Here is a 22,943-nt window from a genome sequence, read left to right on the forward strand (position 1 = left end):
AAAGAGGCGTAAAACCATACTCACTCACTCACTCACTACAAATGAATGGCTCCTCGTAAACAGCCAGTCACCAGGTGTGGTAATCTGTGACGCGCGCCACAACTGGCGCGTGCTGGACTTGTTTATTGCCTGTGTCAGCAGCCAATTAGCCCTCACGCAGGTGGCAGGCAGCACACTGACCACTGGTCATCATCAACTTCTGCAATTTTCGGTCATGCCAGAATTTGTCCACTGGTCATTTCTTCCCTAGGGACCGCGATGAAAGCCAAATTAATTATATTTGAAAGTTGACATATGTATTCAGTTAATGTTATCAAGAGGCTGAAGTCAATTTATCATTTCACCTCAGAATGTTTTTCCAAAAGTGCGAGCGTGATGGTTGATGTGAGGGGGGGTTGAGGAGGGGTGGGTGGGGGTGGGGGTGGGGGTGGGGGGTGAAGGGGGGGGTCCACAGAGATTATCGTCACACCTATACTTAACATGCACTTAAGACAGTCTTAGCGCTACGATCGGTTTGTGGAACGGGGCCCAAGGCCTTATATGATGAATTGTAACTTTAGGATTGGGCCAACCCATCACCTATTTCTGAAGAGTGACTATGAGTTGAGCGGTTGTTTGACAATACGGCACTTTAGTTGGTTTTCGTGCCTGAATAAATTAGATATTGTTTCTTTCCTTGTCCATGATATCCACGCCAGACATAGGTAGCTGCCATGTGTCCTGTACAACCAGTTAACATTTTTTGCTGTTTTCAAGGTATAAAAACAGGAGTGCATATTGCTTAAATCCGCGAAAATGCCAAACCAGACAGCCTGGTATTTACCGTGGTATGAGCCGTAAACCCTCCCAAGGCTGGTATTTACCGTGGTATATGCCGTACAACGTATCAGGGCTGTTTATTCCCGTGGTATGTGCCGTGCACCCTCCTAGATCTTGTATTTTGCCGTGGTATCTGCCGTGTTCCCTCTCAGGGCTGCTTTTTCCCGTGGTATGTGCCGTGCACCCTCCCAGGGCTGGTATTTCCCGTGGTATGTGCCGTGTTCCCTCTCAGGGCGAGTATTTCCCGTGGTATTTGCCGCGTTCCCTCTCAGGGCTGGTATTTCACGTGGTATGTACCGCGTACCCTCCCAGGGCTAGTATTTGACGTGGTATGTGACGTGTACCCTCCCAAGTCTGGTATTTCTCGTGGTATGTGCCGTGTTCCCTCTCAGGGCGAGTATTTCCCGTGGTATTTGCCGTGCACCCTCTCAGGGCTGGTATTTCCCGTGGTATGTGCCGGGTTCCCTCTCAGGGCGAGTATTTCCCGTGGCATGGGCCGCGTTCCCTCTCAGGTCTGGTATTAACCGTGGTATGAGCCTGGTAACTTTTCAGGGCTGTTATTTCCCGTGGTATGTGCCGTGTACCCTCTCAGGGCTGGTATTTCACGTGGTATGTACCGCGTACCCTCCCAGGGCTAGTATTTAACGTGATATGTGCCTCGTTACTTATCAGGGCTGGTATTTGACGTGATATGTGCCGTGTGCCCTCTCAGGGCTGGTATTTACCGTGGTATGTGCCGTGTACCCTCTCAGGTCTGGTATTTCCCGTGGTATGTGCCGTGTACCCTCTCAGGGCTGGTATTTCACGTGGTATGTACCGCGTACCCTCCCAGGGCTAGTATTTAACGTGGTGTGTGCCGTGTAACTTATCAGGGCTGGTATTAACCATGGTATGTGCCGTGTACCCTCTCAGGGCTGGTATTTACCGTGGTACGTTCCGTGTTCCCTCTCAGGTCTGGTATTTACCGTGGTATGTGCCGTGTAACCCCTCAGTTCTGCTATTTACCGTGGTATGTGCCGTGTACCCTCTCAGGTCTGGTATTTAACGTGATATGTGCCTCGTTACTTATCAGGGCTGGTATTTGACGTGATATGTGCCGTGTACCCTCTCAGGGCTGGTATTTACCGTGGTATGTGCCGTGTACCCCCTCATGGGCTTGTATTTCCCGTGGTATATGCCGTGTACCCTCTCAGGGCTGGTAATTACCGTGTTATGTGCCGTGTCACTTATCAGGGCTGGTATTTACCGTGGTATGTGCCGTGTACCCTCTCAGGTCTGGTATTTCCCGTGGTATGTGCCGTGTACCCTCTCAGGGCTGGTATTTCACGTGGTATGTACCGTGTACCTTCTCAGGGCTGGTATTTCCCGTGGTATGTGACGTGTACCCTCTCAGGTCTGGTATTTCCTGTGGGGTGTGCCGTGTACCCTCTCAGGGCTGGTATTTACCGTGGTATGTGCCGTGTGCCCTCTCAGGGCTGGTATTTACCGTGGTATGTGCCGTGTGCCCTCTCAGGGCTGGTATTTACCGTGGTTTATGCCGTGCACCCTCTCAGGGCTGGTATTTACCGTGGTATGTGTCGTGTACCCTCTCAGGGCTGGTATTTACCGTGGTATGTGCCGTGCACCCTCTCACGGCTGATATTTCCAAAGGGGCTGGGACTGATATTTGCCGTGAAGTCTCTTGGTATTTATCACGTATTTTAATCCCACGTTTGTGCACCAGCTGCAGGGTCTGCCGTTCCCGGCACACGAATGTTTACGCCACTGCATTCAGCTGACTTTCTGTAGCTCCTAGATACGAAACTGTCATTGTGGCATCGTGCCATTAGTTAATAAAACTAAAAACAAATAATCGCTGTAATATCAAATTTGCTTGGAGAATACTTTGATGTTACGGTTTTTAAGCGTTTGCATCAATTTCGCAGGTTGATATCCACATGAAATATAATCGTTTGTTTGTTCAAATCAATTACCATTTCAAACCACATTTTCTAAAGGTCAGCAGGCCCAGCAGTAGTTGCAGTAGAGTTTGTAGAAGCAGTAGCAGCAGCAGCAGTAGCAGTAGTAGTAGTAGTAGTACTAGTAGTAGTAGTAGTAGTAGTAGCTCCAGTAGTAATTGCAGTAGTAGTAGCTGTTGTAGCAGTAGTAGTAGGAGGAGGAGTAGGAGCAGTTGTAGCAGTAGTAGTAGTAGTAGTAGTAGTAGTAGTAGTAGTAGGAGGAGGAGGAGGAGGAGGAACAGTTGTAGCAGTAGTAGCAGCAGTAGTAGTAGTAGGAGGAGGAGGAGGAGGAGTAGGAACAGCTGTAGCAGTAGTAGCAGTAGTAGTAGTAGTAGGAGGAGGAGGAGGAGGAGTAGGAGTAGTAGCTGTAATAGTAATTGCAGCAGTAGTAGTAGTAGTAGTAGTAGTAGTAGTAGTAGTAGTAGTAGTAGTAGTAGTTGTAGTAGTAGTAGTAGTAGTAGTAGCTGTTCTTGTCAGTGTCGGTAGTAGCAGTAGTAGTAGTCGCTATATAAGAGCAATAATCTTGAACGCGACGTTAAACTCCAAAATACAAAACCTTTACCCAGTAGTGGTGGTGGTGGTGGTGGTAGTAGTTGTAGTAGTAGTAGCGGTAGTGGTGGTACTAGTAGCAGCAGCAGCAGCAGAATTGCAGGTTATGGACGATTGGCCTTTCCGTATCACACCAAACACTAACAGCGCATAATAGAATCACGTCTGTTGTTTTTAACTTTCCAACTTTTTTTAATGATGTGTTATCAGCTTCATCCTTGGAATGTAACATGCCCCAGCACAGTTTCCTTTAGCGATATTTGGAAATGCTCAGCACGAGCGTAAGTAATACTGAGGCAACTGGGGCTTGTTTTCCGACCATTATCCCACCAATGAGAGTCAGCTCTCAGAGACAACATGACTAACGTTCACGCAACGTTGTTTAAACGGCAATAAAAATCTACTTCAGCCAAACACATACACATTGTCAAACTGTCTTTAAGCTTCCCGTTAAAGCGCCAATTATCAAATACGGTCCTCAATAAACAAACATGGTATGAAATGAATCAAGAAAGAGTTTGGAATCGAAGTGAGGAGATAATACCCTGCTTTTCCTACAGAAGGACAAGACGAGCGAAACGTGACAATGCTTGTCGAGATTACATCGCAGTGGTGGTTGTCGTAGTCGGTGCTGATGTTGTAGTAGAAGTAGGCCACGTCTGAGCCAGTGTCGCGTTTTACAACCACTACAACCACTACTACTACTTCTAATGCGTCTGCTACTACTACTATCACAGTTGCATCTACCATTGCGAAACCATACCGTGTGTACGTCTACGGTGGGGATAGAAACGTCGTGGCTGTCGACTACGACATGGACGATAACGACAATTACAGCGGTAGAAACCCGGAGAATGATATAATGATAACAAAACGAACCTGACAGCTAAAACTTCTCAGGGTGTGTATCAGAACAGCGTATCATAACACACTATAGGGGCGGTCGGGTAGCCTAGTGGTTAAAGCGTTCGCTCGTCAAGCCGAAGACCCTGTTCGAATCCCGACATGTGTACAATGTGTGAAGCCCATTTCTGGTGTCCCCCGCCGTGTTATTACTGGAATATTGCTAAAAGCGGCGTAAAACCGAACTCACTAACACACTATAGCACACCACAGAAACATGACATATATCGGTTTAATCACAGCTGAGACAATATATCATAATGCACTTACAAACATGACTTATATCATTGTTTATGGAGGAAATTTCATATGTCGAGTGAAATATCATGTTTCTCTCATCGAAAATATCTTCTTTCCCCCGTCACGCGATGAGAGAAACATGATCCTTCACGAGACATATGGAATATCCTATTGATTTATACTTTGTGCGTGGTTGTGTACCGGAAATTGTTGGGGGTTTTCATAACAAATATAAAACCTTGAAACGTAAATTCTCTCTACCTTTCACACATGGACGTTCCACCACCTCTTGTAATTGCGACATAAAAAGTAGTTCCTAGTTTGCATAATCTTAAAACCAATAAACACAATTAACAAAAATTATTTGAGGTCACTTAAAAAAATTATCATACATTTGGATATGATTATATACAAAATCGACTTCACAAAACTATTCTTGAAATCAACGAGACCGCTGTTGGATGCGAAGGAATACACACTGGTCAAGTAACAAAAATGGCGCTTTGCGAAACGAACAGTCTCGATTGACGAGACCTTTACAGTTAATAACGAAACAGTTTCAAGAAAAGAACAAACAGCAAGAAGAAATATTAACCCTACAAATGACCATCTGTCATCATTTTGCCTCGTGAATGTGGAACTAACGTAAAAAGGAAATCAACGGTTTGTGTTCGGACAAGAGACATTCGATAAAGGGAGACAATTGGAGGGGAGGTAACTCTTGTATGAAAACGGTTCCGTCAAAGTGTTATGTTCACTGCAGTGAAAGATAAAGTGTTATGTTCACTGCAGTGACATATCAAGTTTTATGCTCACTGCAATGAAAATATCACTTTTCTCAACTTCAGAAAACTCAGTCTTCCACACTGAAATTTATAATCAATCAGTTTAATCTCAGTTGAGACTTGTGAACCCTGTCTGGAGCTCGGAATTAAGAGGCTAAAACAAGGACTGGTCGGCTCGGAGTCAGTATACTGTGTCTGAGTGGGGTATTCATGTTAAACTGCGGCAAATGGTATCTCAGTGAGCTGGCACTATAAATCGGCATCAGTCCGGACTAGTACAAGCAGCCACACACACACGTGCATGCACGTCGCTAAATAAGTGCAATAATCTTGGACGCGACGTCAAACCCAATTTAACCTCACCTCACCTCAGATGAGACAGTGTTTGACATACACACTACTTACAAACTTGACATTTAATCACAGCTTGGGCAGTGTATCATTTTAGTTGCATTTGGGAGCTGCAATATGCAAGTGACCCCACGTCCTTGAGGACAGAATTCATCTCTGGCCATGAACAGGACTGGCATAACCTTTCAAAACAGCAGATTTGTTTTCATGTTCCTCATTCAAGGCGTCTTTTGGAACATAATTTTACCTGAGTCGTAGGACCGTGGAAACAATGAGACCGGCACTTGATGAAATCATATAAATATATAACTTGGACTTAGCCATTGTGTAATACATTCGTAATGGAGCTGTATTGGTGGCGGCTTATGTTCAAACTGACACAGCATTGTATGAGAGACGGTTTGTAATTGAGCGTTTAAGTTATAATAATTTCAGGCAAAAGGCAAGAAGTGAGACATCTCGAGAAAGATGAGACTGTCTCCCAAAGAGTTCTGTTGGGCTGGAGCTTTCTCTGTGGTTCCGTAAGCATTGACAGGCTCCTCACCCGAACAGTATCAAATATTGTCAGAGTGTTTGAAAGTTCTTCTTGGGAAAGCAGGCGGCGTCAAGCCAAGCACCACCATCATCATCTTCAGCAGCACCATCACCATCCCCAACCACCACCACCACCATCTCTGTCATCTCCCCCTACTTTTGCACCTCACAGACATCGACTGCGTGTCGTGACTTTGCGTCAAAACCATCGCCAGTCAATCACACTCATCACCGGTCAATCACAACCCTTGGCCAATCACAACCATCAGTCAATCACAACCCTCAGCCAGTGATAACCATCACTAGTCAATCACAACCATCACCAGTCAATCACAACCATCCCCAGTCAATCACAACCATCAGTCAATCACAACCATCACCAGTCAATCACAACCATCACTAGTCAATCAGAACCGTCAGTCAATTACAAACAACAACCAATCACAAACATCACCAGTCAATCACAAACATCAGCCAATCACAACCATCGTCAGTCAATCAAAACCACCAGTCAATCACAACGATCGGTCAATCAAAACCACCAGTCAATCACAACCATGAGTCACAATCACCAGGAAGTTACAACCATCAGACATCGATCACATGAAGGATAAGGGTTCAAGGCCCCATGTGCGATGTTTTCTTTATCACACGTGGAGACTATTTCGGGTGTTCTATGTGATATGATTTGAGGAAATGGAATCAGCACGTGTGGCCGTGTTAAACGACATGGTGGCTAATTCAACCACTTAGTTTTGTTTTATCAAGTCTGTCTGTGAACACGATACATGCTGTTCTGATGTTAGGAAATGCTTAACATTGTTGGGACACCTGAATCCTATAGTATGTTACTGAGCCATATTGGGGATACATTCGACCCCTGAATCCTACAGAATGTTTCTGAGACATATTGGGGATATATTCGACCCGTGAATCCTACAGTATGTTTCTGAGACATATTGGGGATATATTCGACCCCTGAATCCTACAGAATGTTTCTGAGACATATTGGGGATATATTCGACCCGTGAATCCTATAGTATGTTACTGAGACATATTGGGGATATATTCGACCCCTGAATCCTACAGTATGTTACTGAGACATATTGGGGATATATTCGACCCCTGAAACCTACAGAATGTTACTGAGACATACTGGGATATATTCGACTCCTGAATCCTACAGAATGTTACTGAGACATATTGGGGATATATTCGACCCCTGAATCCTACAGAATGTTTCTGAGACATTTTGGGGATATCTTTGACCCCCGAATCCTACAGAATGTTTCTGAGACATATTGAGGATATCATCGACCCCTGAATCCTACAGAATGTTTCTGAGACATATTGGGAATGTATTCGACCCCTGAATCCTACAGTATGTTACTGTAATATTGCGGGGATCTATTCGCCCCAGAACCCTGTACACGCTGAGACCCTCCCCTGAACCCTGTAGACAATATATATACCAATATGTACAAGAACCATACGCCGTCCCCTATATAGGAATATGCATATTATTCATTAGCAACGCACACGCGCATCCACCATTGTCAAGATAGAGAGAAATTATTTATTTTTGTCTCACCGTTTGTACAGGCAGCGATGAATACATAAATACAAATGACATGGTGTACAAAGGCCGCCCAATGGGTCATGAGAGACCATAAAATAATGATGTACACATATATCATAACGATAAAATAAATAAGCATTTCCTACAATACTATCAGCATACATACACATAAGTGTATTTACATTTTTAACAAACACAAATCTTCTACCAACAGCTCCCAAACGTCATACTCACATAGCCCCCCCAAACACACACACACACACACACACACACACACACACACACACACACACACACACACACACACACACACACACACACACACACACACACACACACACACACCTACATTTACTCTCAGCCCACCACCCCACCGGCACTCCATACCAAAACACCCACACGCTCACAGTTCATCATATCCACCCACGCTCCTGCATATCCCGTCACTCACACCAAAAGTCCCCCCCCCCCCCCCCCCACCACCACACACACCAACGCCCCCTACCCACCCCCACCCCTCACTCCACCACCCCACCTCCGCCGCTATCCAAACAACGTAGGCGCACCCTCACAGGACCCCGCCTGTCTCATTGTGTTTGTTGGATCAACAATTATGCTGTGCCTGTTATTTCAAGGTTGATTTATGTTATCAAATACCGTATTATGTATTTTCATCCATACGGTATGTATTTTGAAATTCATAAATCTATATAAAAATCTGGATTCTGATGCCTGAATATTTCAAACGTAAATTAGACATAACGTAATTTTCTTCCAAGTGCAGGGTCCCATGGTCAGGAATGGCGAATTGATACGGAAATATTCAACTAAACCACAGGCTTTGTCTTTCTTTGAAACCTGTGACGCCACTTGCTATTAGAGGTTTCCATGAATCTGAACTATTGAATTAACGTTTGACTTGACTGCAGCATCTCACAGCCGGTCCTGAGCCGCATCTCTTCACGCTGCTGAGGCTGCCCATGCTCCGTAGCGCTTCATTATTTAGAAGAAGGCTCTGCATCCTCATCACAAGAGGACACGGGAGTGCAGGATGAAGATCGCTCTGAAGTCACGGCATGTTAGAAAAACTCACTGGATATTCAATACCACACTGTCACAGTTAAACGCATTTTGTGATATATGATTCCCCGACGAACAATGTTTGTTTTGTTCCCCGCTCATGCACCCACTGTGTTTTGAAATTAAAAGAATCACATCGGTAAAAACACAGTTAATCTAATACCCATCTTGAAATTGCAGGAATTGTGATTATGGTAATATTACGCTTGTATTTCTGGAGCAGAAATTCTGCGGAGGTGACGCGCGACTGATCTGTTATATTTTACAGCCGCTTCAACGATATCATGTGTCATGCACAGTTGGGAATCTATTGAAAATGGGTTTAGTTTCCCGTGGGCATCCCACGTAGATTTGTCAACATCGACCCAGTGGTCGTTGGAGATGCGAAGTTTCTATCGAATACCAACGGGACGTTCTGGTGTTAAAAGCATTAGCTGGACGCTAAGTCCCCAGTGTGTCTTCACGCATGCGCTCTGCGGCGTCAACGGAATGGGCTTTGCGCGAAAATGACATAGTATCTCCAATATAACTGGGGGAAATGTGACGCAAACATATGCAAATATCTGATATGGACACCGATAATATACGAGCGCCGATAGGAACACACACACACACACTCACACTCTCTCTCTCTCTCTCTCTCACACACACACACACTAAAGCACGCACGCACACACACACACTAAAGCACGCACACACACACGCACACACACACTAAAGCACGCACACTCACACACACACACACACTAAAGCACGCACGCGCGCACACACACACACACACACACACTAAAGCACGCACACACGCGGACACAGACACTCAATGATTACATACTGGTCGCAGTGATATTGAAAGATAACTATGGACACACACAAACACACACACACACACACACACACACACACACACACACACACACACACACTAAAGCACGCACACTCACTCACTCACACACACACACTAAAGCACGCACGCTCACACTCACACTCACACACACACACACACACTAAAGCACGCACACACGCGGACACAGACACACTCAATGATAACATACTGGTCGCTGTGATATTGAAAGATAACTATGGACACACACACACACACACACACACACACACACACACACACACACACACACACACACTAAAGCACGCACACTCACACACACATACACACACACACTAAAGCATGCACGCTCACACTCACACTCACACACACACTAAAGCACGCACACACGCGGACACAGACACACTCAATGATAACATACTGGTCGCAGTGATATTGAAAGATAACTATGGACACACACACACACACACTAAAGCACGCACACACGCGGACACAGACACACTCAATGATTACATACTGGTCGCAGTGATATTGAAAGATAACTATGGACACACACACACACACTAAAGCACGCACACACGCGGACACAGACACACTCAATGATTACATACTGGTCGCAGTGATATTGAAAGATAACTATGGACTATGGCGTAAAACAACACACATACAAAGGGAAGAAAAACTAGGGAATAAAATGTCAATTTGGGTGTCGTGTTTGCAACAACATTCTTGTCATGTAAAATCATAGCTGTCTGCTCAGCTTCGATTCCCGACATGGGTACAATGTGTGAAGCCCATTTGTGGTGTCCCCCGCCGTGATATTGCTGGAATATTGCTAAAAGCGGCGTAAAACCATACTCAGTCAGTCAGTCAGTCAGTCAGTCAGTCTGCTCAGCGTGCACGTTTTAACAAATTCCATAGAAATGTTATTGCTAACAATTGGCCTAATGTGAAAAATTTGGTAATTACGTTACGATGACAATGTTGTGGTGCCAAAGAGTGGTTCCCAAAATGTCAGTTCTGCCATATCTTCCTATGTTCCTGGCAACTGTGATGCTGGTTCGTAGAACCCGTGAAGATCCGGGGTAGAATAGGCCTTCAGCAACCCATGCTTGTCGTAAGAGGCGACTAACGGGATCAGGTGGTCAGGCACGCTGACTTGGTTGATGCATGTCATCGTATCCCAATTGCGTAGATCGATGCTCATGTTATCAATCACTGGAGTGTCTGGTCCAGACCCGATTATTAACAGACCGCTGTCATAAAGCTGGAATATTGCGGCGTTATACGACAAAGATTGGAAACAGCATCGGGGTGACAGTTTCCAGGTAATATTAACAGCACATCTCCACTCATCATCAGTGGAACACCGTTTGTCATAGTGTGAAAATAGTCACTGACTTTCGCAGTTCTAGATAAGTAAAGTATAGTAAGGCACGAATAGTGGTATAGAACTAAACAGTTCTCTGCTCCCTGGGGAGTATACATCCGCCTTATGGGGCGCTAGAAGGTTAATAGTGACCGAGTTAACATCCTACCGGGTACCCATTCATTGCTGGGTGAATATCGGCATATTGCGAACGAAGTCATTGTCTTGAGGAGACACCATGTGGACTATGTGTTTCCGTGTTGGGCAGGACCGAAGTCCTAGAAACCATCGTGCTTCATGTTGACGAGTGCGATCACCCATCCACCTACCGACGCTGTTTAACTTCACCTGATCTGTGATCTGTGACCTTTACGTTTCTTCGGGAACCGTATTACCCTCTTGAGTGTATGCTGTAATTCTTGGCCTCCTCCGTGGTCTAGTGGTAGAGCGTCCGCCCGGAGAGCGAAGGTCGGGGGTTCGATCCCCGGCCGCGTCATACCAAAATACGTTAAAAGATGGTACTTGTTGTTACCCTGTCTGGAGCTCGGAATTAAGGGGCTAAAACAAGGACTGGTCGGCTCGGAGTTAGTATACTGTGTCTGAGTGGGGTATACATGCCAAACGGCGGCAAAGTATCTCAGTGGGCTAGCACTATAAATCGGCATCAGTCCGGACAAGTACAAACAGGGGCACACACGCACGCGCGCGCGTCGCTATAGAAGTGCAACAATTATGAACGCGACGTAAAACCCAATTTTCACCTCACCTGTACTTCAAAAAGAGGTACCACAATGAATTGTCAAATGAAACTTTGCAAAAATGGTTAACATGGCAGCCGATTATACCAAACTGCACTTGAAATATTGATGCTTTTATGTGCTGATGATTTCAGTGATAGATAATGTGTTGGGTTTAACGCCGCTTTTATAAGTATTACAGTTATATCGCGGCGTGTCAGCTTAATGTGGGAGGAAAGCCCGAAGTGATGCAGGTCTCAGACGTTTACCACTTCGATGAAATCCACGAGCACGGGTATGGTGCTGACAAACCTAGAAACATAATCGGGGCGAACCGGGATTCGAACCAACAATCACAAGGTTTCTGGCGTGCCCAAGGGACGCAACTCTGCACAGCGAATCGCGTCGCCTTAGACAACTTGGCCACCCGTGCCCCTTCACCCTGGATGAGAATAATAAAAACAGCCTGCAGATTCTGAACAGAAAAAACTGTAACATAGCAGAAATATAATGAAAACATCCAATACGTCTGAATAAATATGTGGCTACGGTGGGCCAAGTCGTCTGGGGTGCCGAAATTAGCTGTGCAGAGTTGCGTCCCTTGTGCACGCCAGAAACCAATGATCGTGGGCTGGGATCCCGGTTCGCCCCGATTATGTTTCTAGGTTAGTCAGCTCTAAATTAAATTCTGAGACCTGCATCACTTCCGGCTTTCCCCCATTAAGCAGTCACCCGTGGTATAAACAGAATACTGTTCTAAGCGGTGTTAAACTCAACTCACTCACTCGTTCATTGCACACTCACTCAACACCCATTGATCCGTTTATTCACGTACTCTCCCACGCACCCACTCACAGAAGGAGTACATTAGGATTATAGCTTTGTCTGATAAGAAAGGCGTGATGCATGATTGTGCTTTGAGTCAGTAAGTTTATGAGTAGAGAATATATTATTTCCGTTCATAAGTTACGGCGTATTTTCAGTAAGTGTGTGATAGTTCCAAGTGATGTGGGGCTTTATCTAGATCTACCTCTTTTCGGCCAGCCACTCTGGATGTGGCAGTGAAATTGATAAAGCAACTGCGACGAAATAACAAATGACGTCACATGAACCATTATGACATGCGTAAAGGGTTTCTACAAGACGTCAAGTGACCAATCAGTTTGCTAGATTCCTTAACGAGTAATGATTTAATGTTATCACATCAATTATATATTGGCGGGTGCGTTACCATTGAACATCTATAAGTTTGTCGACAAGTCCCGGTAATATTGAAGAGTTACGTCCCTTGTTGTATCGCGGAAGTAAACAAATCTCACATGTTAAGAGTCTCGTTCAAAGCTTGTTCGGGTCATTTGAAAGCGTCGGTCCAACTCGGAAACACATCTGTCCTCTGTTTGTGTTCGGACAGAAGCTAGTGTTGGCTAATAATTAAATTCCCGGATGTTCCGATGTCTCGGTACCCAACAACACACACCCTAAAGTCGTCCCCCTGATAAAAGTGATATTCATCATCCAGTTCACACGAGTAGATCTGTCGGGACGTCAGCGGTGTAGAATCGTTCTAAGGTGCTGTGTGACATATGGGCTACACGTAAGATTAATGATTTCTAGGAAAAGTGCATCAGTAAACCCAATGACGATCATATAAATGTGTTATTTATTGATGAATGATTCTGTATTTTTAGTAAATATTCAGGGGTTTTGATGCACTTATGCACTGACAATAATGATCCACTGACAATAATGATCCACTCCATGTTGTTGTATGTTTTTCATGACCCTACCTGAAAAGACAAAATGCAAAAACACTTAGGTGTTTCATTATTTTCATGATTTTTTTATGACTCTCCACAAGTTGAAGAGGCTCTGGCCGTATCCCCCTCCCCATACCGTGTCCTATGCATTGCTTCTCAATTACATTTATTCTTGGAGCTGGGATGTTGAGGGCCAGGGCATGTGTATGGGTGTGGGTGTTGGGGAACGGAAGTCTACCAACTAGAGGGGACACGGGTGGCCCAGTCATCTAAGGCACCGCGATTCGCTGTGCAGAGTTGCGTCCCTTGGGTACGCCAGAAACCTATAATTGTGGGTTAAAATCCCGGTTCGCCCCGATTATATTTCTAGGTTTGTCTCGTGGGTTTCACCGAAGTGGTAATTGTCTGAGACCTGCATCACTTGGGGCTTTCCTCCCACATTAAGCTGACACGCCGCGATATAACTGGAATACTGTTAAAAGCGGCGTTAAACCCAACTCACTCACTTAACCACTTGACATTATCATATTTTTTCAGATGACCATCCTCCAATTCCATCTGAGACCCCCTACCCCCCTCCACAATAAATGAACAGTCCCTAAAAATATCGCTGTAAAATTAGAAACAACTTTCATTTTACTGTCTGTCGCATCACTATGGTTACACTAACATATGAATGTCGTCACTGCAGGGGTGAACACTTGACGATGAGAGATGGATGCTGACCTGGAGAGTCTGCGATGTTTCCAGCACTGTCGTCGTGACATCAACATCCTCTGCTTCAGTGTTCCCCGGATCTGCCCCCTGTGTGGGAGTGACACGGACAGGACAGAGAGCAGGATACCCCCCTACACCCTCCCATCCCCATTTGTAACATCCTCCAATATAACCTCAGGAATTGTCTTGCGGCCCACTCAAGGGGACTTTCTCCGGTAAGGCCATTTGCTCAGATGAATGTTTATCAAGAAAGATAATTCTCTGCTTCTGTATTCCCCCTGGGTGAATAACCCCCTGAATTGTGATGACTGTTTCAGGTACTACACTTCCCAGGCTGATCTCCATATTGGGGTGACCGACTCAACAGGTAACTGTCATTAAATTCCCTTTCGGGGGAGGCCAGAATACATACCGACCCTGGGCCGTCTGGGGTGAGTGAGTGAGTGAGTGAGTATGGTTTTATCACGGAGGGGGACACCAGAAAAGGGCTTCACACATTGTACCCATGTCGTGAATCGAACCCAGGTCTTCGGCGTGACGAGCGAACGCTTTAACCACTAGGCTACCCGACCGCCCCAGAATTGGTCTGGACCCTTGGGTTTCTTCGGTAGCAAAGGTCTGGGCCCTGGGCTCTATGAGGTTGAATAGGTCTACAAAGTGTAACTTATATTATAATAGAGGGGGCACGGGTGGCCCAGTCGTCTTAGAGGCCGCGATTCGCTGTGCAGATTTGTGTCCCTTGGGCACGCCAGAAACCTATGATTGTGGGTTCGAATCCCAGCTCACGCCGATAATGTTTCTAGGTTTGTCAGCACCATACCCATGCTCGTGGGTTTCACTAAACTGGTAAACGTCTGAGACCTGCATCACTTCGGGCTTTCCTCCCACATAAAGCTGACACGCTGTGATATAACTGGAATACTGTTAAAAGCGGCGTTAAACCCAACTCACTCACTCACTCACTGGGCCTTGAACTCTCTGAGGTAGAATAGGTCTGGACCCTGAATTCTCTGAGGTAGAATAGGTCTGGACCCTGAACTCTCTGAGGTAGAATTGGTCTGGGGTCTCTGAGGTAGAATAGGTCTGGGCCCTCTGAGGTAGAATAGGTCTGGACATTGGGCCCTCTGAGGTAGAATTGGTCTGGACCCCAAACTCTCTGAGGTAGAATTGGTCTGGGCTCTCTGAGGTAGAATAGGTCTGGACATTGGGCCCTCTGAGGTAGAATAGGTCTGGACCCTCTAACTCTCTGAGGTAGAATTGGTCTGGGCTCTCTGAGGTAGAATAGGTCTTGGCTCTCTGAGGTAGAATAGGTCTAGGCCCTGGGCTCTCTGAGGTAGAATAGGTCTGGACCCTGAACTCTCTGAAGTAGAATAGGTCTGGGCCCTGAACTCTCTGAGGTAGAATAGGTCTGGGCCCTGAACTCTCTGAGGTAGAATAGGTCTGGGCTCTCTGAGGTAGAATAGGTCTGGGCCCTGAACTCTCTGAGGTAGAATTGGTCTGGACCCTGAACTCTCTGAGGTAGAATTGGTCTGGAACCTTGACTCTGTTATTGATATAAATATAAACTCCCCATTAGGTTTTGACGGAGAATGTAAGCCCATGGAGGAGGCAAATAGGGGAGCGCCGAAACCCAGACCCAATATCCCGACTCCCCAGGCTTACATTCTCCATCCAGGCCAAGGGGGGAGTTTATATTCTACTCATGAACTGTTTAAATGCAAGAAAACATCTACATACCTTAAAATGAAACAATACAGTGTATCGCGTTATAAAGGAATTAGTTCAAAGCCTGTGAGAAAAAAAAATATGTGCAGCCTGGACTAGATGGAGTCATGACATGATAATCTGAACAAATTCACATCACCTGCCCCAGTAGCTCAGTGGGAAAACAGCGGCTTACAAAACTTAACACAATATGTGAGGTTGCAGGTTCGATTCACGTCATGAAATTTTCATGTTTAAAACAAATTTCTAAGTCCCCAGTAACTCATGCTTGTCTTTCTGTGAGAATCAGAGGGCAGAGTCTCAACACGCTCTTGTCAGTTTCCTGATATTGTTCTTGCTGCTGCAGGTTGTGTGTATGACTTTGATGAAGATGGGCTACATGTTGGCAACACTTGGCCACAGTGTGTTCAAGTCAGACTGCCACCAGACATCGGCATGGAATACAGACACTGGGATCAATGTCTTACACAGTTTGCAGACACATCCACCTGGGGGTCTCACAGGTAGGTGGAGGGATGTGTCAAGGGTGGGGTCTCACAGGTAGGTGGAGGGATGTGTCAAGGGTGGGGTCTCACAGGTAGGTGGAGGGATGTGTCAAGGGTGGGGTCTCACAGGTAGGTGGAGGGATGTGTCAAGGGTGGGGTCTCACAGGTAGGTGGAGGGATGTGTCAAGGGTGGGGTCTCACAGGTAGGTGGAGGGATGTGTCAAGGGTGGGGTCTCACAGGTAGGTGGAGGGATGTGTCAAGGGTGGGGTCTCACAGGTAGGTGGAGGGATGTGTCAAGGGTGGGGTCTCACAGGCAGGTGGAGGGATGTGTCAAGGGTGGGGTCTCACAGGTAGGTGGAGGGATGTGTCAAGGGTGGGGTCTCACAGGCAGGTGGAGGGATGTGTCAAGGGTGGGGTCTCACAGGTAGGTGGAGGGATGCGTCTAGGGGGGTTGGGGTCTCACAGGTAGGTGGAGGGATGTGTCAAGGGTGGGGTCTCGCAGGAAGGTGGAGGGATGTTTCTGGAAACGGGGTCACAGGTAGGTGGAGGGATGATTCAAAAGGTGGGGTGTCACAGGTAGGTGGGGGGTGCTTCTGGGGTGTGGTCTCACAGGTAGCTGGAAAGATGCTTCTGGGGGTGGGGTCTCACAGGTAGGAGGAGGGATGTGCTTAGGGGTCCGGGTCTCACAGGTAGGTGAAGGAATGTGTCTTGGGGGTGGGGTCTCACAGGTAGCTGGAAAGATGCTTCTGGGGGTGGGGTCTCACAGGTAGGAGGAGGGATGTGCTTAGGGGTCCGGGTCTCACAGGTAGGTGGAGGGATGTCTCTTGGGTGGAGTCTAACTAGTAGGTGGAGGGATGTGTCTAGGGGGGTTGGGTCTCACACGTAGGTGGATGAGTGCTTCTGCGGCTGGGTCTCGCAGGAAGGTGGAGGGATGTTTCTGGAAACGGGGTCACAGGTAGGTGGAGGGATGATTCAAAAGGTGGGGTGTCACAGGTAGGTGGGGGGTGCTTCTGGGGGTGGGGTGTCACAGGTAGGTGGGGGGTGCTTCTGGGGGTGTGGTCTCACAGGTAGGTGGAAAGATGCTTCTGGGGGTGGGGTCTCACAGGTAGGAAGAGGGATGTGTCTTGGGGGTGGGGTCTCACAGGTAGGTGGAGGGATGTGTCTTGGGGCTGGGGTCTCATAGGTAGGTGGAGGGATGCTTGTGGGGGAGGGTCTCAAAAGTAGGTGGAGGGATGCTTCTGGGGGAGGGTCTCACAGGTAGGTGGAGGGATGTGTCTTGGGGGTGGGGTCTCACAGGTAGGTGGAGGGATGCTTGTGGGGGAGGGTCTCAAAAGTAGGTGGAGGGATGCTTCTGGGGGAGGGTCTCACAGGTAGGTGGAGGGATGTGTCTTGGGGGTGGGGTCTCACAGGTAGGTGGAGGGATGCTTCTGGGGTGGGGTCTCACAGTTAGGTGGAGGGATGCTTGTGGGGGAGGGTCTCACAGGTAGGTGGAGGGATGCTACTGGGGGTTGGGTCTCACAGGTAGGTGGAGGGATGTGTCTTGGGGGTGGGGTCTCACAGGTAGGTGGAGGGATGCTTGTGGGGTGGGGTCTCACAGTTAGGTGGAGGGATGCTTGTGGGGGAGGGTCTCAAGGGTAGTTGGAGGGATGCTTCTGGGGGTGGGGTCTCACAGGTAGGTGGTGGGATGTGTCTTGGGGGTGGGGTCTCACAGGTAGGTGGAGGGATGTGTCTTGGGGGTGGGGTCTCACAGGTAGGTGGAGGGATGCTTGTGGGGTGGGGTCTCACAGTTAGGTGGAGGGATGCTTGTGGGGGAGGGTCTCAAGGGTAGTTGGAGGGATGCTTCTGGGGGTGGGGTCTCACAGGTAGGTGGTGGGATGTGTCTTGGGGGTGGGGTCTCACAGGTAGGTGGAAGGATGTGTCTTAGAGGTGGGGTCTCACAGGTATGAGTTGGATGTTTCTTAGGGGTGGGGTCTCACAGGAAGGAGGTGGGATGTGTATTAGGGGTGGGGTCTCAAAGGTAGGTGGTGGGATATGTCTTAGGGGTGGGGTCTCACAGGTAGGAGGTTGGATGTGTCAAGGGTGGGGTCTCACAGGTAGGTGGAGGGATGCTTCTGGGGGTGGGGTCTCACAGGTGGGTGGAGGGATGTGTCAAGGGTGGGGTCTCACAGGCAGGTGGAGGGATGCTTGTGGGGGAGGGTCTCAAAAGTAGGTGGAGGGATGCTTCTGGGGGAGGGTCTCACAGGTAGGTGGAGGGATGTGTCTTGGGGGTGGGGTCTCACAGATAGGTGGAGGGATGCTTCTGGGGTGGGGTCTCACAGTTAGGTGGAGGGATGCTTGTGGGGGAGGGTCTCACAGGTAGGTGGAGGGATGCTACTGGGGGTTGGGTCTCACAGGTAGGTGGAGGGATGTGTCTTGGGGGTGGGGTCTCACAGGTAGGTGGAGGGATGCTTGTGGGGTGGGGTCTCACAGTTAGGTGGAGGGATGCTTGTGGGGGAGGGTCTCAAGGGTAGTTGGAGGGATGCTTCTGGGGGTGGGGTCTCACAGGTAGGTGGTGGGATGTGTCTTGGGGGTGGGGTCTCACAGGTAGGTGGAGGGATGTGTCTTGGGGGTGGGGTCTCACAGGTAGGTGGAGGGATGCTTGTGGGGTGGGGTCTCACAGTTAGGTGGAGGGATGCTTGTGGGGGAGGGTCTCAAGGGTAGTTGGAGGGATGCTTCTGGGGGTGGGGTCTCACAGGTAGGTGGTGGGATGTGTCTTGGGGGTGGGGTCTCACAGGTAGGTGGAAGGATGTGTCTTAGAGGTGGGGTCTCACAGGTATGAGTTGGATGTTTCTTAGGGGTGGGGTCTCACAGGAAGGAGGTGGGATGTGTATTAGGGGTGGGGTCTCAAAGGTAGGTGGTGGGATATGTCTTAGGGGTGGGGTCTCACAGGTAGGAGGTTGGATGTGTCAAGGGTGGGGTCTCACAGGTAGGTGGAGGGATGCTTCTGGGGGTGGGGTCTCACAGGTGGGTGGAGGGATGTGTCAAGGGTGGGGTCTCACAGGCAGGTGGAGGGATGCTTCTGGGGGTGGGGTCCCACAGGTAGGTGGAGGGATGTGTCTTGGGGTGGGGTCTCACAGGTAGGTGGAGGGATGCTTCTGGGGGTTGGGTCTCACAGGTAGATGGAGGGATGCTTCTGGGGGTGGGGTCTCACAGGTAGGTGGAGGGATGCTTCTGTGGGGGGGGGGGGGTCTCACAGGTGGGTGGTGTGATGCTTCTGGGGATGGGGTCTCACAGGTAGGTGGAGGGATGCTTCTGGGGTGGGGTCTCACAGGTGGGTGGAGGGATGCTTCTGGGGGTGGGGTCTCACAGGTAGGTGGAGGGATGCTTCTAGGGTTGGGGTCTCACAGGTAGGTGGACTTGACTTTGATATTTCTTCACCAAACTTAGGTGTAGTGGTGGTTTCGATATATATAACTAGTTGACATATTCTTGACAAGTGTTTATCATTGCAAATGTATGACTCTTTACTAAGTCGCTTGGTTACCTTACTTGTTGTTAGAATCAGGCTGTGTCCTGATGTCAGGATTGTTTGATCCTGAATGTGTTCCTTACATGATGCAACAAACACAATGCCATGTGTTTACCCTCTCACTCTCCTTGTGTTGCAGCTATCATGAACACATCAACAACTGTTTTGATTTTGTCCTTCGGTTTCTCCACAACTTGAAACTCCACCATCTTGTGCCAGCCCTCCGGAACAAGACAGACTTTGCCACTATGTTGGTTGCCCCGAGTACGACGAGGGCTGCACAGTTTGTGTCCTTGTATAGACAGGTTAAAGCAGCAGGATGGGTGTGTCAGGTTGTGTCCTGATGGCAGGATGGGTGTGTCAGAATGTCCTGATGGCAGGATGTGTGTGTCAGACCGTGTCCTGGTGACAAGATGTGTGTGTCAGGCTGTGTCCTGATGGCAGGATGCGTGTGTCAGACTGTGACTTGATGGCAGGATGTGTGTGTCAGGCTGTGTCCTGATGGCAGGATGTGTGTGTCAGACTGTGACCTGATGGCAGGATGTGTGTGTCAGACTGTGACCTGATGGCAGGATGTGTGTCAGACTGTGACCTGATGGCAGGATGTGTGTCAGGCTGTGTCCTGATGGCAGGATATGAGTCAGGCTGTGTCCTGATGGCAGGATGTGTCAGACTGTCCTGATGGCAGGATGTGTCAGGCTGTGTCCTGATGGCAGGATGTGTGTCAGGCTGTGTCCTGATGGCAGGATGTGTCAGACTGTGTCCTGATGGCAGGATGTGTGTCAGGCTGTGTCCTGATGGCAGGATGTGTCAGACTGCCCTGATGGCAGGAAGTGTGTCAATTATGACAACATTGATAATGATTGCTTATGTTGACCCACATCAATGCCAGTTAGATGTTGAAAAATGAGTTTCATTTATTTGTATGTATGGCTTTTGGTTTTTAAGGAAATGAGTTATTCACCATTGACTTTATAATAATACATCCTTAGAACATTTTGTAAATCTTATGAATATCAGATTCCATCCACCTCAGGAAATGTATCTAAAGTTATATTTTATGCTTTGAAGTTATACTTGTTGCAACATTTGTGATATTCATTTTCTGATTTACATAACAAAACATATGTGATGTCATGTTATGTCCTGTATGCATGTGGCCTTAGACACAATAAAGATTTTTTTACAGATGGGCCATGACACGACTATAATTGTATGCCACACCTCTTTTATCATTTTCTGAATACCATCCCAGTACTGCCCCCAGTACTGCCCAGTACAATGAAGAATACTACCCCAGTACTGCCCGGTACAATGATGAATACTACCCCAGGACTGCCCAGTACAATGATGAATACTTCCCCAGTACTGCCCAGTACAATGATAATACTTCCCCAGTACTGCCCAGTACAATGATAATAATTCCCCAGTACTGCCCAGTACAATGATAATACTTCCCCAGTACTGCCCGGTACAATGGTGAATACTACCCCAGTACTGTCCAGTACAATGATGAATACTACCCCAGTTCTGCCCAGTACAATGATAATACTTCCCCAGTAATGCCCAGTACAATGGTGAATACTACCCCAGTACTTGCCAGTACAATGGTGAATACTACCCCAGTACTTGCCAGTACAATGGTGAATACTACCCCAGTACTTGCCAGTACAATGATGAATACTACCCAAGTACTGTCCAGTACAATGATAATACTTCCCCAGTACTGCCCAGTACAATGATGAATACTTCCCCAGTAATGCCCAGTACAATGATGAATACTTCCCCAGTACTGCCCAGTACAATGATAATACTTCCCCAGTACTGCCCAGTACAATGGTGAATACTACCCCAGTACTTGCCAGTACAATGATGAATACTTCCCCAGAACTGTCCAGTACAATGATGAATACTCCCCCAGTACTGCCCAGTACAATGATGAATACTACCCCAGTACTGCCCAGTACAATGATGAATACTACCCCACTACTGCTCGGTACTATTTTAAGCTCAGCTGAACAAAACCTCTTAAGTAATTTGTCATTATGTATTAGAGTTAAAAATTCTAAAGATGGTACCAGGAAGAACTCAGATTTGATGACATAACAATGATAATATAGTTATTTTCTGTGTTATAATCCTCTCCTGTCCATGATGTGACCAAGGTAGCTCCACAATTGACCTCTGTATTATTCATGACTTTAAATCTTAGTGTTATTTCATTCATTATTTTAATGTTTATAGTATGTCACGTGCAATGTTGAAATGGTATAAAATGGTACACAAATTTAGAATATTTTGTTTGTTTGTTTGTTTGTTTTGGTGGTTTGATCAAGTAATGTGTGTATTGTTAATTGAAATTTGGCACCCGTTTTTCACAATCAGTCTCTATCAAACACACAATCACACGATGTAAGTTGATTATTATCCAATAATAATAATTGACCTAACTAGAAATACAAGTTTTGAAATATTTCATGTCCGAATAATAATCTTTTCTTCTTTGTTTTCATGTAATTTTGTGACTGTCGACCTGACTCCATCGTGGGGGTTAAGAACAGGCGATTTAACCTCACAGCAATGACATAATGTGTGTGAAACATGCTTACTGCAAGCACGACCCCAGGTCTATACACCTCGGGTTGTACCAACAGTATTGGGTGGTCAGGCTCACTTACCCAATTGCCTGGATCGATGCTCATAATGTTAATCACTGGATTGTCTGGTCCAGACTTGATTATTTAGAGATTGACATCATTTAGCTGAAATATTGCTATGTGTGGCGTTAAACACCAAACCAACCAATCAACAGTATCGCTGTAGGCAAGAAATCTTGTGTAACATGTCATGATATTATTCCTAATGTGCATTGTTTCTTTAAAAACGCAAATCAAAAAGAGAAACGCCCAGAGCATTTCTTTCTTGTTTCACAAAGAGAAAATAATTGTGACAAACAGGGTTTCAAG

At 47.0% G+C, this 22,943-nt stretch overlaps 1 protein-coding gene across 2 annotated transcripts; it reads left to right on the forward strand.

Moving 5' to 3' along the window:
• Window positions 1-13,085: 13,085 nt before the first annotated feature.
• On the forward strand, window positions 13,086-22,271 carry LOC124136772 (MKRN2 opposite strand protein-like). 2 transcript variants are annotated; one of them, XM_048394235.1, is made up of 5 exons: window positions 13,086-13,378; window positions 14,233-14,473; window positions 14,576-14,625; window positions 16,330-16,486; window positions 20,117-22,271. In XM_048394235.1, the coding sequence occupies exons 2-5, from the start codon at window positions 14,256-14,258 to the stop codon at window positions 20,319-20,321; spliced, it is 630 nt and encodes a 209-aa protein (XP_048250192.1). In that variant the 5' UTR covers window positions 13,086-13,378; window positions 14,233-14,255; the 3' UTR covers window positions 20,322-22,271. The 2 variants fall into 2 exon arrangements, with proteins under 2 accessions (XP_048250192.1, XP_048250194.1); XM_048394237.1 differs by having other exon boundaries at window positions 13,086-13,353.
• Window positions 22,272-22,943: the final 672 nt, after the last annotated feature.

This window comes from Haliotis rufescens, unplaced genomic scaffold (genome assembly GCF_023055435.1).
Source record: "Haliotis rufescens isolate VD_foot unplaced genomic scaffold, xgHalRufe1.0.p SCAF_13, whole genome shotgun sequence".
NCBI classification, from domain to species: domain Eukaryota; kingdom Metazoa; phylum Mollusca; class Gastropoda; order Lepetellida; family Haliotidae; genus Haliotis; species Haliotis rufescens.